This window comes from Periplaneta americana, chromosome 4 (genome assembly GCF_040183065.1).
Source record: "Periplaneta americana isolate PAMFEO1 chromosome 4, P.americana_PAMFEO1_priV1, whole genome shotgun sequence".
Lineage (NCBI taxonomy): Eukaryota > Metazoa > Arthropoda > Insecta > Blattodea > Blattidae > Periplaneta > Periplaneta americana.
Genome location: NC_091120.1, coordinates 192,845,848 through 192,866,780, shown reverse-complemented (window position 1 = coordinate 192,866,780; position 20,933 = coordinate 192,845,848). Strand labels below are relative to the sequence as shown.

The window sequence follows — 20,933 nt, the reverse complement described above, 5'->3', positions numbered from 1 at the left end:
ATAAACTAAGTAAATAAAATAAATACAATAAATAATAAAAAAATAAATAAATAAAAATAAATCAACCAATAAATAAAATAAACAAAATAAATTCTAAACAAATAAGTAAATAATTAAATATATAAATAACTAAACAAATAAAAAATAAAAAATAAATACATAGATAAATAAGCAAATAAATACAATAAGTAAATAAATAAATAAAAAATAAATACATAGATAAATAAATAAATAAAAAATAAATCAATCAATAAATAAAGAAAACGAAATATATAAAGAAATTCTAAACAAATAAAAAAATAAAAAATAAATACATAAATAAATAAGTAAATAAATAAAAAATAAATACATAAATAAATAAGTAAATAAATAAAAAATAAATCAATCAATAAATAATATAAATAAAATATATAAATAAATTCTAAACAAATAAGTAAATAAATAAATAAATAAAAAAGAAATCAATCAATAAATAAAGTAAATAAAATATATAAATAAATTCTAAACAAATAAGTAAATAAATAAATAAATAAACTAAGTAAATAAAATAAATGCAATAAATAAATTAATTAAGTAATAAAATAAGTACAGAGTATAAATAAATAAATAAGTAAGTAAATAAATAAATAAATAAATAAATAAATAAATAAATAAATAAATAAATAAGCGCTCTTCCACTGTTTTTCATAAGCGTCAATATGAATATTTACTACTTTCAATATCTGAATATTGTTTCTTATAGTAGAGCTAGTGAATATCACACCAATTCTTAGTTTAATACACTTTCTGATTTCTGAGAAGAAAATATTTCATTTTGCCTTATTTATAGTGCTAAAAGGTAAATGTTATGTCTTGTATGAATCCATTTTAGTTATTTAGTGTGTATATAAAGTATTTGTAACTATTCCACTTCTTAGAATGTTTGGAAGCCTGATTAATTTCCTTTTAATTAAATGAGTATTTTCAAGGAATACCATAATTGGTTTATTAGAAGTGATTACTTCCAAAAATGTATCTATCTATATTTATTTTTTGGATCACAGATTTAAAGTTAATCTAAGCTTATCAACTTTGAAATCTAACCCACTGTAGAAAGGTCACTGCTTTTATATGAAGACTGCTTATTCTAGTGCATTATATTATAATATAATAACACAAAGAAAATAGCTTGAGACATGCATGCAGCGAAGATAAAAATACATGTAAGAGACAGAAACAATGATGCTTCGTTACTATAATTAGAATATAAAACATTTTGAATAATATAGACAAAATCAGTCAGTCATACTGTTTGATGCCAAACACTTCAGTAATTTATTCCACTCAAAAATGGTCACGAAACTTTCCCATCGTGCAAGAAGGAAGCAGATAATACCAACCACGCAATTAGTCTTTCTAACAAACGGGATTTGTCTTATTTCTTCTTCTGTTTCATAATCTTGTTGATCTAATGTGTAACCAAAGGCTCGTTCAACTATTTGGTTCGTATAAAATCAAGGAATATCAGAAAATGCATCTCATTTCATATTTTGTTTTTCAACAGGTTATTGTTCGCTGCTAAGCTGTTGAAATCAACGCATTCTTTAACACCTTTAAATCTACTTCAACGTGGGGATATGTTCATATTGAGGTTCCACAAGGATCCATCTTAGGGCTTCTTCTTTTTATAATTTTCATAAATGATCTTGACCCCCTAATAAAAGAAACAGGTTATCCTATACTATTTGCAGATGATTAAAGACAACAATTTTGATACATTCAAATATAAAACATAAATAATAATTCTTAAAATTTATAACTGGTTCATAACAAACTAACAGATCTTCAAGATGCCATCGTCACCACCATAATAAAATTTTCTGTAGCGATATTTCGCCAGCATCTTTATGGTGTATACTCAATTTAAATTGTACTAGGTTTTATTTTTTTTCTTATGTCTTAATCTCTTTTGTTTGAAACCTGTTTATATAATTTTTCATATCAAATTTTATTGTTAGCTATTCTGTGTCGCAAGGCAAACCCAAAATATTGGGTCAGACTATTAAATTAAATTAATTAATAAGACTAACACAATTCAATTTTTTTTTCTCTTGTACGGAGTAGAAACCCGAAGGCTTGCATTGCAGTCTGAAGCTTATTGTGCTTACCACTCTTATTCTGTGAATGATTGGGTAGCTGAATGGCTGTGCTCTTGTACGAGTACAGCACACTGCACTGTGAACTGAACCAGGACTATGGTATGGATGATGATATCGTCCTATTACTAGTAAAACCAGTTAAGTCCAGTAATGCAAGTTTTGTAAAAACAGCAATTAAAACTTTATTAATGCACAAAAAAACCAGATTAAATTCTTTAAATAATGTAATTGGTTTGTTGCCTACAATATTTCGGACTTATTCGATTTTACTAGAATACAGAACATGGAAAGACAAGTCGGGGATTGTACTTAACTTATTTTACACAAAAAGTGGACTTAATCGGTTTTACTAGTAATAGGTGATGTCGAAATGAGTTTAAGGTCCAACGCCGAAAGTTACCCAGAAATTCTGCTTCAATTGGTTGAAATAAAACTCTGGAAAAATCCCCAATCAGGTACGTGTCTCAACCAGGATTTGAACCTGGATCCGTTCGTTTCAGTCAGATGAGCTGTTACTCCACAGTGGTGGACAACACAATTCAATTTATAATGTAGACACGCTTATCAATAACATATCCCTACTGGAAACATCAACAACCACATTTCTTGATTTGCATATTAATAACATATTAAAAAAATAACCCCCAAATTTAGATCAGCATGTTTTCCGATTAGATTGTTACAGTAATTTCTAAACAGTAAAATGGTACTGGTATGGTATCTTATAGGCAATGTATTTGTCTAATTCCATTCCATTAAGCTTATATCTTACAGAATAATATTTTGTGGAAGTTCTGCAGATAATAAAAATATATCTTCACTACAAAAAATAGCAATTAGAATAATAGTTCAAGCAAAGCCTAGAAAATTGTGTAGACTATTTTGTAAAAAAGTGTGAAATTCTGATCTTAACAAATTAGTACCGGTACATAACTTTTTAGTAAACTTCCTCTTATGTAACAGGGATAATTTTCCAACTAATTCAGCCATAGTATAAATAGGTACCTGTAGAAAGAATGATTTTCATACACGATATCAAATTTATCATTCTATCAAATGAAAGTACGTTACCAATAGGCCTACGTAGCAATAAAAATATTCAGTAGTCTTCCTGAGGAGAAGTGGTGAATGGTTAGTAGTTATGGTACTTATCAAGTCGTTTGTCTAATGTTTCGTTACGAGAAATAAATAATAGCATAAATTTAATATAGCCTAGGCCTACTATGTTTCCTTCTTGCAAAAAATACCAGTACACCATGAAAAAGTCTCTAAAAAAGGAGGGAGACTTCTCGTATCATTCTAGCTTTAAAAACAAGAAATTTCATTGTTAGTTTTAAAAACAGTGGCCCTTAAATATGATTTTGTTTTCCGAAGATGATTAAGAGTCCGTCTCTCTCAGGTTCATTTTCATATTAGGCCTACTTGGCCATCTATACTTCATTTCTCATATTAATGTTTATCTCGATTGTTTTCCAATTAAACTCCTTCAGTCATTTCTAGTTTTTCTTGTATATGGTGCTTGTCTTGATTGTTGCAGACACCTACATTTAATTTTGTAAATACGGGGTAATTTTTGTGTAGAATTCGGACTGTATAATTTTTTATTATTATGCCACTTTCTCCATTCTTACATAATTAGTTCCTCTTTTGTTCAGATGTCTTCGTCCTTAACATTACTCTTCAACAATTAATCCCTGTTTTTCTCTGAAGCAGATAGGTTATGTTTCTGAATTACAATAGATGGGATAATTGTTTTATATATCCTAACCTCAATTTTCTAGATGGCAGCGTCTTCTCAACTTGAATGATAGCAACCATTTGTAAACATCTTTTTCTTAAAATGGAGTCGCATTTCAAGACTTACACTCTGCGATGTATTAGGCTGTTGACCAGATTCCAAATCTTCTTGATCTTCGTAGTCAGAGCTCTGGCTTGGAGATAGGCCCTCTTCACTTGCACTGCTTCGACTCTGCAATTAAAATATGTCTTGTAATGTTGTTGGTTTATCATTCTGTATTAACTTCCTCGTAATCACCACAATGGAGGAACGCATTCATATCATTTACATCGTCCAATCCATATGCATAAGATTAAATACGATTTTATAATCTTTGTGGGAATGGAGAAAGTTAACCTAACTTCCATAGTTCTTAAGTCAGAATCGTACACTGTGACCACAATTTAGTAATTGATGAATCATAGAGCCTGTACAAGAGAGGTTTGACAAATTCAAACAGAATTCTGACTGGGAAATTTTATAACAGAGAATATTTGAGAAGAAATATAAATGGAATATCAGGATTCGAATTAATTGTCGCTCTTCTGAGATTGTCTGAGAGCAGCACTGTTCTTAATGATGTAGAGAAACAGCTGTTTGTAGTTCCCTTTGCTACAATGATGGGCATATGCTTCCAATATAACGAAGCCCCTGTACATTTTAAACGTTAGCTGACATATAATTCCAATCTTACATTCTCCGAACAATGGATTGGTCACAGTGGTCATGTGCATTGGCCACCAAGGTCTCCAGACTTTACTCCTGTCTGTTTTTGTCTGTGGGTGTGGATGAAAGATGAAGTATACAAAAGCAAAGTAAACACAAGGGATGAATATTAGCTCACATTATGAGGCAAGACAATCTCAGAAGAGAAATGTTTAGTGTTTGTAAACAGAGTGGAAAAGTACATTGAACTGTTCAAAGGTACAGTACTGATATCATGTAAATAAGCAATAAATGTACTGGTAATTATTATTCTTGCCACTTGTAACGCATGTTATGTACAACATTCTAACAGCCATATCTCCACACCCAATGAAAATTGGACATATGTTTATAGGAACTTTTTTGCTACGAATAATCCATACTACCACGCCTTAAAATATTTACTATTCTTCCTTATATGTCCTAAATATTTTTTAAGTAAAATATTATCGTCACATAATTCGAATCCTGAATATTAAGTTATAAGATATATGAAACAAGAAGAATTTAAAAAATACTTTTGGCTACTTACGCAATACGCTTTTACATCTTAATTATGTGTTCAGATTTTCTGTAAATGACTCTTTTGTTATGTCTTTTACATTATTTTGACACCAAATTTGAATAGAATTGAACAAGGCAATGATTAAAGAGAGAACATTTAAAAATATTATTTCAGTATTTTTGAGTTCAACATATTGACAGTACTGCCACAGTCTACTATATACAGTCACGAAGCTTGAGTTTCGACGGTGCTAGAAACAATAGACTGTGACGGTACTATTTTGCATTGCCTGTAATGCGGCGATATTAGCGATCCTAGTGGTGAGCAACTATCTAATGTTTGTATATTTACTACGTATTGAGCTTCGCGAGTGTATATATTAGACTGTGGTACTGCTATTACTGTGTTTTAAACTGAAAATCTGAATCCATATAATATATATTTGACATGAAACGTCTATATTCGATCTACAATTGTAAGGTTTTTTTAACTTGAAAGATTTATGCTCACGTCATTTGTGGTACCATGGAAACAGAAGTGTAAGATGAACTTCGTGGCTAGTGGTTTATTAGGCGGTTTGTCCCGTTCCTTTCCCTATTTAATGTACCTCAAAGTTTTCCACACAGTCCTCTCCCTCATGTGGTAGTTATAGGTAAGGTCCATTTTGAGTTTTCCCTTCGAAATTATCTTAAGTTCCTTTGATGGAACTGTTAAAAACAGAGTGAGACAAGTGGCCAATAGGCTTGGAGCTCACATAGATTCTTCCTCACAGTCCCAAATTCCCTTGCAAAGACGCGCGATCACATATCTTTTAATAGTTTCTCCTCCTATTTCACCTTCTTTCATTGCACACAGTCCATCTCGCTTCATTATCTGATTATTGGATAGGGTGTACTCAGTCTGCATGTGGTAGTATTTACCGGCATTCAATCCTTAAATACAGCCTTACCTAACCTAAAAATTACATACCGTACCAGGAATAAAGACGTTTCACGCAATCAAAAGGATTTCAAAAATCGCCTGTCACTTTTTTTTTTTTACCATTTTACAATTACTGAATTGTTGAAGATGAAGTTTAATTTAATGATATCCATGCAATCCAGAAATGATATTCATCTGGAAAGATCTGTTCTTGTTGAAAATCTTTGTTCATAATATAGATAGTACTACCCTCGAGTCAGTGGCGGTGCGTCAATAAGAGCACAAAAGCACGTGAACACCTTGTTTCCATTAATGCACGACTAGTTTTATTATTTAATACCGTATTGACGTAGTGGGAATGTATAATATCAGGATCGAGTATTTTAAACTTCCCGCATCTTGCATAAACTTCTTATGTAAACTTGGCAACATCCGTTCACGTACAACCCGTGCTCTTTTCAAGAAGGTTACAGAAATTTCACGCATGCGCGGGAGAAAATTGTCTTTCGCTGGCCGCTTATGACTCGTCAAGAGCACAAAGCATTAAGTGAACAGTGAATCTATCCTACAGATGTCAGGTGCATCGATGCCTATCATTTACGTGCCATATCTCGAGGAGAAAATTTAATTAGTCTGTATTTTAGCCTGCAGGTGTCAGCATCTCACTGTCGGAACGTTTATTTTATGTGGATGTGTATACAGTGCTGCTACGAGAGTGTAGTTTGTGAATTACTATACTTCAGTGTCGGTATATAGCATAGTTTGGCTTTCAAAGACGTGCTGGCTGAATGTGATGGTGGTATAAATTTAAATATCTGTATGGTGGTGTATATTATTTAAGAGTAATATTTACTGGCATGTATTTATAGTAATCAATCTATGTGAATGGGATTACAGTACTGGTATAGGCTATAGTGTATCAGTGTGTTGTGAATAAACATATATTACTGAACACACGCTTTTGTAAATTGTATTATGTATTAATTTTTAACAAATGTAAACTCTGTTCAAGTAATTTTGAAGAGTAAAGAACTGGGTAAACTGGCTTTCCAGGAAAAATTGGAAACAAAAAGACTAGGTTTCATTATTATTATCATTATTATTATTATTATTATTATTATTATTATTATTATTATATATTGTTTTGAATTTATATACGGTTTTTTCGACAGTGAAACATTGGAATCATGGCATTTCATATTAGGCTAAAAACGTACGATTTAAAATTCTCTTCGATTTTGGAACACAAAATTGTGAACACACATACTATTTTATCACGAGCCGCCACTGCCTCGAGTACAACATATGTGTATGTCAGGAACAAAACAGAAATAAATGATGTTGCCAAAAGGTGGAAAAAGTGCTGATATGATGTTTCAGCGTTATTTACTTCGTTTTTGTCGCTATCTTTGGCTGTGTTGGTTTATATTTACAACGATTCCATGAAAATGTCATATTGTATCGAGGTGAATAAAAAAAATTATGTGGATATGTTTTTGTTGAAGAAATACATTTCTTTATAGTTCAAGTTGCCTTATTCCATTAAATAATGTTTCAAATACTCTTTGTTGTAGACTATTTGCTGCAGATCTTATCACACTCCAAACACTCACGAAAAAGAAAAAAAACACGCAAGGAAATGTAGGTTTCGTATCACAATTGGATAATTACTGTATGTAAATTTGTTTTATTTGAAGCTCTCTTTTTTATGTACCGTAGTACATATGGGTACGTGATTCAATATTATTTATTTCTGCTTTGTTTTTGATTGTATGTTACATCAAATTATAGCAGAAAAATACAACAATGAGAATGGTAGCATTCACATGCAGAAAATCATGCCTGTTCAGAGAGAAATATGAGGAATTGAAAAAGAATTCTATTTTGAAACTAATTTTACTACCTACTGAAAAAACTTTAATGCTTAAGACGTAACACAGGTTTCATTGCTGAAAGTAATCTAAAATGCAAATTCAGTAGCTCTTCTTGTTTACCACAGATGGTTTTAAAATTGCATATCACGTCAATTGAAGTTTTGATATTAAATATTCCAACCGTCAAAACTCACAGTATATCCTGCAAGTTTTCTGAAGGGTCGTCCTTTGCCCCCATGTGCGGAGAGGTAAGAGGGGGAGGAAATACCTCCGTGACCTTCCAGCTGTTCTGATCTGGTCGTGTCAATGGACATTGTAGACAATCTTGATCCTGGAACACCACAATAAGGATCAATATTAATGTCTGAATATTAACAAATTAGCAATAGAGTATTAAGTTAGATTTGTGTATAAATTCGTACCGTTATTTATTAAGTCTAAAATTATTTATTTCACAGTTAAAAGCAAAATACATAAACTAATGAATATACAGCCTGATCCGTTTGAGTATGGATAATATTAATTTAATATTATAAAGCTATTATGATAGTAGGAAAAATTTCTTGCAGGTTATATTATGATTAAAAGATGGGAGTTTCCATAAATGACAATCAACAATGCATAATCTGAAAGGACAAAATGAAAATCGTAGATGATTAAAATGGCTACTACAAATCAACAGTGGGCACAATGTGTTCTTTGGTATGCTAAATTTGAGAGTGTTAAAAGAGTTCAAAGGGTATTTCGACGTAAGTATGGTGTGCGTAATGTACCTAAATACGATTCCATAATGTTGTGGTATAGAATATTTGTAGAAACAGGTTCTGTGTTAAAAAAAAAAAAAAAAAAAAAAAAAAAAAAAAACTTGCAGGAGGTCGCAGGCGAAACCCAGTACGAAAAGCAGCTATATCTTGGTTTGGTTCCCAAACTCCCCAGATATAACCCCTCTTGACTTCTTCGTATAGAGTTTTGTTAAAGACATTGTCTATTCACAGAAACCCAGGAACATTGATGATCTGAGAATAAAAATTACTCAAGCTTTTCAACAAATCACACCTCTTATGTTACAACGGACATGGGCTGAATTGCATCACCGTTAAGAGTTGTGCAGGGTGCGCAATGGGGGTCATGTTGAGCTCTGAGGAATCTCCCATCTCTCAGTGTTGTATGCACAAAGTTTCAACAAATAAAGTTCAATAGTAAATGTTTTATAGTGTTTTTATTTTATCCATACCCAAACGGATCACCCTGTATATTTTGTTACATTGTTTATGATTGTTCGATTCTACGCCTGAAGAAATCTGGTGGTGTGGAGTTGAAGAAATCGTCAAGCCAATTTTGAAGAGCAGCTTCGTTATTAAGAGAGATTACCCGGAGATAGTTGGATTGAGAGTAGAAAACATGAAAATCTGATGGAGCAAGATCAGGAGAAGAGGATTGAGTTGGAATAATCTCCCAACCGAGTTCTTGGATAACTGTTTTTGTAATATTAGCAGTATGTGGATGAGCATTATCATGTTGTAGTGTTCTTCCCAGTCGTTTTTCTTTTTTCCTTGAATTGGACCTCTAGGCCTCTGAGTTGACAATCTGAGCAGTGATGATTGCATTCCTCGAAAGCAATTCAACAGAGAAAATTCTCTTCAAAATATGTGACTGGTTCTCAGTCAATAAATTAGTATTAAATTGTAACAAAACTAACATAATCCAATTTAAATCCTGTCCAAATTCAACCTCAGAATGTCAAGCGCAATAATTAACAATAGGTCCCTATTAGAAACAACAACTAAATTTATTGGCTTAAAAATCGATAATGTGTTAAATTGGAAAAATCATATTAAAGAAATTACCCCCAAATTAAATTCAGCATGTTTTGCTATTAGATCTATGCAAAAGATAGTAAATATCACTTAAAAACAATATACTTTGCATATTTCCACTCGGTAAAGAGTTTTGGAATAATATTCTGGGGAAATTCCACACATAGTAACAGTATATTCCTACTACAAAAAAAGAGTAATTAGAATAATAGTAGGTGCCAAATCTAAGGAATCGTGTAGCACTATTTAAAAAAAAAACTACAAATAATGCTCATTGCTTGTCAGTATATCTTTTCATTAATAATCTTCCTCGTATGTAATCGTGGAAACTTTGTAACTAATTCATCAGTTCAAGCATAAATACGCGTCAAAAATTACTTTCATACTCCACTGGCAAGTCTATCGTGCTATCAAAAAGGAGTGCGTTATATGGCAGTAAACATTTTTAATAGCCTCCCTATCGATATAAAAAATGAAACTCAAAACATAAGATTATTTAGGGCCAAATTAAAGAAGTATGTAATTTCTCACGCCTTCTATTCTGTAGGTGAATTCATGACATTCAACAACACTTCACAAAACTGACACTAAAACTTTGTGTTGTACTATAGTCGCGGCGTTGTTATTCCCGACGTGACTCCTCCTCTTTGCTTACGCCTTAGAAAGTGAAGACTCTATAAAGTCTAGGTAGATAGTCACCATTTTTGTTCTTTCGTTGCCGAACTATCAGACGAGGAATCTATTTGCCGCACCGTTAAACATTATCATGTCGTAGCTCCTATGATAATAAATCAAACGCACTGTAATTGAGCAAATAACGTCCTCGTGTGCTTTCTGTGAACGCCAACGAAAGAGCCAAAATGGCGGGTGATTATATTAAGTATTTATCGAGACTTAGGAAATGCATAACATTATCAAAGAGCGAATCACAAGACGCACACGTTTGAATGTAGCCGACCTGCAACGTGATTGGCTGCCGGAAATAACAGCGACGGGACTAATAGTAGACTATATTGTAAACCTCTTCTGTATTTATTTCAAGTAGACTGTGACTATAAATTAAGACTTTATAGTAGTATTAAGTTTTTTGACTTGTTCCATAAGCAATGTATGAACACCATGGAATGTTAATAAATACAATACAATAGTAAATGACGCCTTCTATGTCCCACTAGATGCACAGCACTATAGATTGACAAACCGAACTGAAACCCTGACCGATTTACTACGTGAGCGCTGGCTGTCTTGGGGAGGAGCAAGTGAGAAAGCACGGAGGGAAGGGAGAGAGCACTATGCACTATGTACTTGCAGGTCCACTCACAGTTTGTCAAACCTGCTAACAAAAGCATTAAAAGGTTGACTAGTTGCCTGTAATGCTAGCATAATGGAACCTTCCTAGCCGACAGTCGAGGCAAAAATGAAGAATCCGTTATTGTGGTAATACTGGAGAGTGGTTCTTCTATTGGTCGCGACCAACGAGTTACAAAGAGAAGACTATAGAGTGGCCATGTTGTCCTGTACAGCGCTCTTTGCGGTGCCACCGCGAAACACGGCAGATCTGAGCTAAGCGCCCACCTTTGTAAAAATTCTTCTGCTTACAATGTTGTATAACGGAAGTAAGAAGTACAAGAAAAACGAAGAAAAAACATACCTGTTGTGTGTGCTGCATATAACTGCAATGTCAAAGGGAAAAAGACAACTGATATATCATATTTCATGTAAATTTTATGAAGTTAAGTCCATAGTTTTGTTAATTAGCAGCATTTTTTTTCATGCATAAATGTGTAACAACGCCCGGCATAAACAAAATAAATGGTTCACTGGTAATGTACTTACACTAAATACGGATAAAACCAATACAATTCCGTTTCAGACCCAGTGAAAAACAAATAGCAATACAATATTAAAACTGTATTTCGACACCGGCATCCTTTATTTCTGCTCTTTCTGTCCTTACTGCTTATAGAACAAGACGATGAGCTGTAGCTTATAAGAAGTAGGCCTATTTCGAAGACAAACGATTAATCAAATAAATAGTTCACTAGTAATAAAATTAAACTAAATACGGATAAAACCGCTACAATTCCGTTTCAAACCTAGTAATAGCAATCAAATATTAAAATTGTATTTCGACACTCGCATCCAAAATAACGCAAAACTCTGGGGTAGGTCGTATTGTTGTTAGTATTTTGACTGGAAGGACATGAAAGAACATAATTGAGCACCCACGTGCAATAATGGGGTAAGTATGAATATATTTCGTAACTACTTACCCCATTATTGTACGTGGGTGCTCAATTATACACTAATAATTATCTGTGGTGCCACAGCCCTTGAAAGGCTCAGACAGACCAGCCGGCTGTTGGCCTCACGTTCACATTTCGATAATAATTATACTTTACTGTAACAAAAAAACTGAAAGCGTGTTTGGTCATGTTTCACCCACGTTACAAGCTTGGAGTAAAGGTTGTTTACCACAGTTAGGGCCTACTTTCATTCTATATCTTATGGTATAGTAAATAGTTTTGCAACGTGTAGAGACTGGGAAAACAATTTAATAAAATCATCCGAATCATACTCGTTCATTTTATAGGCAATCTTGCAGGTCGCATTTAAAAGAACCTAGAAATATTAACATTTTCTTCAGTATATTTGCTAGGACTTCTTGTCATACTACATGACAATTTTGCTTAGGTTAATCTTTTAAGCATTCCTTCTAAGAATAGCTCAAGTGTTTTAAATTTAGCGTACATAAGTTTAGATTAAGTTCCTAGCACGTATTTGACGAAATACTAGGTTTTTCCACTTCAGTTTAACTGATTTATGCAAACGAAATTAAGACAGCTGACGATTCTAATGTCAGTTATCACCACGCCCACTTTGTTTTGGGCGCATAAGTTCATTACCGACGGTCGTTCAATTTTCTTCAAACATGGCGGCACAATGACCACTCTATACTTTCTCTTTCTAACTCGTTGGTCGCGACACCCTCTCAGATATTTATGTGGTGATTGGTGACTGAATGACGAGGAGCGAGGGAGAGAGAAGAAAGAAAGAGAGAGATTCCAGAAGTTGGCGTATTTTACGGGGTTTCACTTGAAGTTGCCAAACTATAGGTTATGTGGATGAACTCCAGCTTTTGCATGGGGTTGCAGCTTTGTTGTTAGGGTTTAGTCATTCCTTCTGATTCAGATCCTTGAAACTAAACTTATGATGTACAGTTTAGTAGCACCACACATATAGGGATGCAAAGTTAAACCACTTCTCTCCATATGAATATTCTCTGTTTTCATACAGAGGGAAGCTTGATTCGTCTCTGTATAAAAAAGGTATAATAATAACAATAATAATAATAATAATAATAATAATAATAATAATAATAATAATATTTCATTCCAAAGACTGTACAATGCAGCATAGGAAGATGTCATGTTAAGAAAAACATTTAAATACCAGAAAAAGATTTACATGTAAGCAATATGTTCATAAGTTACATAGAAGGAAATAATCACATTTTATAATATCATATAGACAATTCTCCTTAAAAGGTATACAGCTATATAGAGTTAAAATATTCGCCAATATTATATAGTGACAAGTCTATTAATTTATTTTTAATTTCATTCTTAAAAAGCCTCAAGCTTAAATGTCTTGGGGACATGCACCTATTACAGTCCGTAAAAAATTACAAGTTTTCCAAAACAAAATTTTAAGATTCATCACAGGACTTCCTAGAGTAACTCCTGTTAGATTGATTCATGAAGAACTAGAAATTCCGACAATTCAAGAATTTATTTCAAATCAAGCCTTCTGCACGTACACCAAGTCGTACAGCAGCACAAACCCACTAATATCTTCACTAGAAAATTACAACCCTGCATTAGACAAACATAAACGACCTAAGAGCGTACTCCACCCCCTAGCTTGGAACGACAACGTACAAGACGAATACCAACTTGAACTCTAAACAACCATTTGACTCCCCAGACATACATATCAATTAATGCACTAATAATGTTATTTCTCTGTTCCAGGGTCATCACGTTATTGGCTGCATAGATGCCCTGAATTCTTTGTAACAAATTAATATGTATTTTAATGTACTTTTACTTCAAATTATGATTAAATGACAACCTCCCACCTGAACATATTCCGACCACACTATAGCCAATTGGCTTGTCGTCAGCACGACATCTCATCCTGCTCTAGGTTTTTCCGTGGTTTCCCTTGAGCAATAGACAAATGTCGGGATGAGCCCTAAAAGAAATGGGCCACGGACCACTTCCCTTCCCCCACTCTTTCTCTTCTACTATCACAAAGAACTTGCTAATTTCTTAGATAACAACCCTGAATTATGATAATAGGGGAACATAAATATATTGTAAGTGCACAGGACTAACGGCTTCGAAGCTGGGTACCTGGTTCTAATGAAGTGCACTGGTAGTAATCTAAAACATGGGGGCATGAGATAGTTACTCTGCCTGCCATTAAAAAATTAACTTCACTAAATCCCCAAGGTAAAAAAAAAATGTCTAACATTGTCGGGTAGAACATTATATAACTTTTTACAAATCTCTACAAAACTGCTATTAGTAGTAGTGTAGTTACATTGTCCTTTTCTTAAATCACTTTTGTGCCTTATAGAATAGCTATGCACTGAGCTATTTGTAGTAAAATTATTAATATATTTTGTTTGTACATACATTAAACAACTTAAAATATACAAAGACGGTACAGTTAAAATTTCAAATCTCCGAAATAAAGGTTTACAATGTATACGGTTATCAACATTACAGATTATTCTTACTGCCCTCTTTTGTAGTTTCAATAACTTTATTATTTTAGGATCGTTACCCCAAACTATTATTCCATACGTCAGATGGCTGTGGATATAAGCATAGTATACGGATTTTAGCACGTCAACACTAACATTTGTTTTTAATTTCCTTAACATAAAAATACCTTTGTTGAGTTTCTTTGATAGTATGTCAATATGACAGTCCCATTTAAGTGTAGATTGTATAATATGCACTCCTAAAAATTTGACAGATTGTTTACAATTGAAGACATTATTACAAAAACAGCCCTAGTCATTTTAATGAAATTGAGTTAAGGACACATTTGCTACTATTTCAAATGTTTATAGATTCCAAAAATGACACATGTCAGGTGTAATAGTCACAAGGATAAACACCAGTTGTACGGAAACAGCTGACATGTGTTGTTCTATTTATTTTTATTGTTCTCCTGAAAAATAGCAATTTTGACAAGGGTTGTTTTTGTAATAATGTCTTCAATTGATTCTATTGTTTAAGGAAAACTCTAAGTTCTGTATCTTTGTTTAAGCAAAGAGAATTAGCTGAACACCAATCTTCTATTTTTCGGTTGATTACATCAAGATCATTAATAATTTTCAATCTATCATATCCAGTAATTGTTATAGCAAGATCATCTGCATATAAATATGACACCCCACCTCTCTTGTAACTGACTGGCAAGGTTCGCCCTAACTTTCAAACTCAATGGCAGTAAGTTTCCTTCTGTATAAAAAACAGAATACAGCCATATAGACGCTACTCCACACAGCTCACCTATGCTCTGGACATCCGAGCCAGCATAATCGCCGCTTCCCCGGTCGCCTCTCGACTCCCTCAGCTGAGGTCCGCCCAGCGGGATGATGGTGGCGGGGTATGGACCTGACTGGGGCACCAGCAGGCCCCTGCGGGCAGACCCCCTGGGTGTGAGTGTCGATCCTCCAGTCGACGGTATCCCTTGCGCGTGCTGAAGCCAGATGCTGGATCCGTTGGCAGACGGGTCTCTAGGAATGGAGATGTCACCAGCAGTACGTAGGGAGATGATGCCTTCCCCTCGCTGGTCCGACCTCAGGTCCAACGTGAAGCACACTCTGTGGTAGAGGTGGGGAAAAAGTAACGTAACAACACCTTGGAATACTACGTTCCAAAATACGCTACTCTATTTCCAACTAAAGATTGAAGTAGACGTAAACAAAACCGAAATGTATTACTCCGCAATCGCAAGCTAGCTACCAAAGCAGCCACCAGGGCGCATTATTTTCAGCAAGTGAGCACGCAGGGCAGCCAACGTCTGATATATTGCAGACATTTCAACACATTCATTGAACTAACCCGTAAAATGCTCACAGAGGGTTAATATTTATTATTTCTCTACTGGGAATAGTGGATTTTCATTTTCTGTAGATTCGTGATTAAATGTTATTCTTTGAAGAGTGGAGAATTTCTTTAATTCTACAGAAATTTATTTGAGGTTGACAACACTGAATCTCGCACTGTGTTATACCAGCCGTGCTGATGTGCTCTGTGAAGCTGCAAGTCACCTATTACGCATGCGCGTTGCCATAATACACGTTGCAATGATTTAACACGCAATGTCTGAAACTACTAATACAAACATGTTGTTTAAATCGTAAGAAAGTGTTCTTATAAGCATGTATTCCATGTATATTATACATTTTATTATTTTAGAAGGAACTATTTTAATAAGAGGAAGAAGGTGACAAGCATGAGTTTGGAGGCGTTGTGCGTCCAATAGCCAATCAGGAACCATTATGCCACGTGCATTTATTTACATTTACTTCAATCTTTAGATGGAAAGAAAGTAGTAAGAAATACTTGCTGTTACAAAATACTCGTTTCACTTTGGAACTACATTCTCCACACAGAACCAAGACCACGTATGCGGTCATAGTAAGCAGTACTGCGTTAGTGAGTATAGTACGTTCCAGAAAGATATTCGCGTTTTCCAGCGACGAAAAAACTTTCAATATTGAATCATATTTTCGCACAGGTACTGTCATCCATTTGCCTACGTCGCATCCCGGTTTCCCCCATCCGCTTCTGCTCGCTTCTCTGTAAAGGCTAGTGGCTGGACTGTCTCAGCTCTTTTCCGAAAACATTAATTTCTGTTAGGAATTGGACGTTTACGTAATATTATACAACTGTTTAAAATAATTTAAATAAAAGGGCCTCGTTAAGTAATTAACTCTTTCTACGACCCTGCTATTAACCACTTGGACATACAGTATCTTTTCGGATCGGGCAGAAGTGAAGATTGAATTTACAGTACGTAAGGTACTCTTTTATAGAGTAGGTACAGAATTATTTCAACATGAGTTACTAGTACGAAGAACGAAACTGGTAATTGGAACTGGTACAATAGTCTATAGTGCGATAATATGCACAAAAGAACTTAAGTCTGTATCGAAATGAACGGCCACCATTTTAAAAAATGTGTTTAAATATCCATATTATGATTATTTTTCAATTTAACTTCATTCTCTATATTGTACGCTAATGTGCTGTAGACAGTATAATGAATACGTCCGCATGTATAGCTCAATTCGTGAGTAAAAACACTCATTGTTAATACAGTACTGTATTTTGTTTAAACAAAAACCTAATGAAAATTATCAAACTCAAAATCGCGATATTTTCTAGTTTACGTAAATGGATGAACTACTTTTCTTCACTCCTATACCTAGTAAAGTGATTTCTTTGTATTTTACGCCAGTATCATCGAACCCCAGTCGTGGAAGGGGTGGCAAACTGTGTTTACGGTTGTGAACCTTTAATCCAAAGGTATAGTCAGGTTAATATTAAAAATGTCAGTAAAAATAAAATGATGTCTCTGTATAATAATAACACGATAAATTATTGGGTGGGCTCGGATCCCACGAGCCCATATAAGTTAGCGCCACTGTTTGAAAGCAGAATTGGGAATCTTTTCGTCGCACTGATAGAAATGTTGGAATCTAAAGTGAAAGATAAATAGTAAATATATGAAGAGCCTCTTTAAAAAATGTACACATTATCTTGAAACTAATGTTACTGAGTACAGAATTCTATCAAACAATTATTAACATAATGCCTGTATTAGAGTATAGTAACTACATTGTGAATTTTATCAAGGGAGATGAAAATATATAGGTTATGTTTTATTTACAAATATTTTACAATTTTAGTTTCCTTACCAATTCTTGAAATTAAACTAAATTCTGCTGAAATATGACTATTGTCGAAGTTTTTTATTTACAAGAATACAACGGTAAATTTTCATATTATTAACATAATGCCTGTATTAGAGTATAGTAACTACATTGTGAATTTTATCAAGGGAGATGAAAATATATAGGTTATGTTTTATTTACAAATATTTTACAATTTTAGTTTCCTTACCAATTCTTGAAATTAAACTAAATTCTGTTGAAATATGACTATTGTCGAAGTTTTTTATTTACAAGAATACAACGGTAAATTTTCATATTTCATTACAATGAGATTATTACTCTTCATGACGGTATTAATATGAATTTTAGCACGGCCGAAATGATTATAGCTCTTATTTACTAATTTGGGAGAAATTGAACACTATTGTAAACTTGAACTGAGCAGAAGAGAAAGAATAGGTTAGGTTTTATTTAAAATTGGGATCCACTTCGATTTCGTGACCAATAAAATTTACAAATAATTTAAAATTGCATTACATTTCCTGCTTCGAACAAACCTGATTTACGAATTCAATTTGGCATTAGAAAACATTTCTTTTCTACGAATTCATATCTCGGGTCACTATGACATACTGCATCATATGGCATATAGGGAAGTATGTGATCATTTATCGTCCTAAATACCACTCTTATATTACATGCTAGTCGTACGTGCATGTTCCAAAATACCGCTGTTACTTTACATACTAGTAGCACAGTCTAGTATATACAGTCACGAAGCTCAATACGTAGTAAATATGCATCCATAGGTAGTTGCTAACACAAGAGTCTAGGGAGCGTAAGCAATTCTGCTCCTCGCAATGCCGATCGAGGGCGGAAAGAGGCGAATGCTATACATACTATGCCGAATGACAGCGAAAGCCGTAGGAGAGGAAGCAGGCAATAGTGCTCCTCGGAATGCCGTGCGGTGTGGAGATTTTGTATTTTAAATTAAATTAAACTTATCTTTAAAGACCTGTATTTCAGCATCTGCGTACATATGACATGCTTCACCATTATTGTGTTTGTCCGAAGATGAGAAGGGAAATTTTGCACGTGCTCACTGATGTAATAATATAGTTTTTATGTTAAAATATATCTTGAGGTAGGCCTAACTGAATTTGCGGTCATTATCTGTATTATAATTAAATATAAAGAAATCTAATTACAATTAAAATGGCAATGTTAAAAGAGGTCTGTTCCCTATACATATGTAGAGAAAACATAAACATATCTCTGGACCACGGAAAATCTCCCCTGTCACCATCGATTTAATTAAATTCCTGGACTTAGTTTACAGAGTAACATACCTGATTTCTGCGCGATGACTGATGATTTCAACTTCCTGCGCTTCATGAATCACTGTTTGTAAAGTTCACTGAGTATAAAATGTGTGCACCTAAATTAAATTTCACTAAATGTGAGTCAATGTATCGCACTGTTTAAGAAGAAATATAATATTAACACGACACTCGTTACATCACAGCACAGTTATTATTTACACAAACCAACAACAATAAATGAAAAAGAAATTTAAATATAGCCTACATCAGTATAGTAATATATACCAATATTCATCAATTCAATGAATATTTGTGAAGGAACTATTAAAAAACCTTTAAAATTAAGATTATGCTAATAATTTTCACACCTCTGTAATATAGACAATGACCGAAAATTCAGTTAGGCCTACCTCAAGATATATTTTAACATAAAAACTATATTATTACATCAGTGAGCACGTGATCGCACGGCATTCCGAGAAGCAGTATTGCCTGCTTCTTACGGCTGTCGCTGTCATTCAGCATAGCAGGTATAACATTCGTGTCTTTCCGCCCTCATTCGGCATTGCGAGGAGCAGAATTGCTTACGCTCCCTAGACTCTTGTGTTGCTAACCACTAGGATCGCTTACACACAAGTTACATATGGTACTGTTATTTCGGAACTGTTAGTTGGAACCGTTACGAAGAAATAATAATTTTTCCCAGATCCCATCTGTACCCTGTCGACACCATACTACATTTCTATCAAAGTTCTCACAACTTCATTATGGGGAGGTTAAGATTGAAGTAACTAAAACTGATAGGTTACCATTTAATTTTTATCTTGAAAACTACTCAACCAATAGCGACAAAATTTTCCAGAAATCTGTATATATGTATCTCGCATATGCCACATGAATTTCATTCTGATTGGATGAATTGTTTAGCTACGCTGAAAGAGATCTTTGAAATTACGTTTTATTTTTCGGTAACTCAAAACGTTGATTTTTAATGTAGAGTTTCTAAAAAAAAGCTATCATAGGCAGAAGTGTGAATATTTTTGCACACATGCTAGGAGCCATATGTTACAATCTGAGGAACAAAGAATCTCATGTCTCCATTACCAATATACAGGGTGATTCACGAGGATTTACCGTCCTTTACGGAGCTTATTTCCAAAGACATTCTGAGCAAAAAATGTCCTAATCTCAATATTTTCAGAATTACATTAATTTGAAGTTGTTTATAAAATACCATTATTCTTGAGTTTTAAGGGTAAAAGAATATTACAGATACAGAATGAACTATTCACGAGTATCATTTCTTTAATTAGCTAGTATTCTGAAGCTAAAAATGTCTTGCGAATTCCATAATTGCTTCGTACAGAATTTTTTTTTTCCGACTTTTAACTACAAAATTACATTTTATTACTCATTTATCACACCAATTGTTACAAATCACGCCACTCTTGTAAATTCTTTAAGACTGTACATTAGGATGCATAATTAAACTGTAAAGACTCAAGTTCCTAAAGAGGTATGATTTGTAACAATTTTTGTGATAAGCACGTACGAATGATGTAATTTTTAGTTAAAAATTGAAAAACAAAATCTGTACAAAGCAATTAACAACATATTTTTAGCTTCAGAACTCTAGCCAATTAAAGAAATGATACTTCTGAATGGTTCATTCTCCATTTGTAATATTTTTTTACCCTTATAACTAAAGGAAAGATGTATTTGACTAACAACTTCAAATTAATGTAACTTTGAAAATATTGAGATTAGGAGAAATGTTTATATGACATTTTTTGCTCATAATGTCTTCGGAAATAAGCTCCGTGAGTGACGGTAAATCCTCGTGAATCACTCTGTATAAAAATGAATTGTAATGTTCAATATTTCCAATCG

At 33.5% G+C, this 20,933-nt stretch overlaps 1 protein-coding gene across 1 annotated transcript in view; it reads right to left on the bottom strand.

Moving 5' to 3' along the window:
• The window catches only part of LOC138698983 (uncharacterized), a 546,464-nt gene that overhangs the window by 12,825 nt on the left and 512,706 nt on the right, over nt 1-20,933 (bottom strand). The window contains exons 10-12 of the mRNA XM_069825170.1: nt 15,329-15,642; nt 8,115-8,251; nt 4,003-4,107 (exon numbers count right to left, since the gene is read on the bottom strand). Of these exons, the coding sequence (XP_069681271.1) occupies nt 4,003-4,107; nt 8,115-8,251; nt 15,329-15,642 (556 nt within the window). The remainder of the gene's footprint in view (nt 1-4,002; nt 4,108-8,114; nt 8,252-15,328; nt 15,643-20,933) is intronic.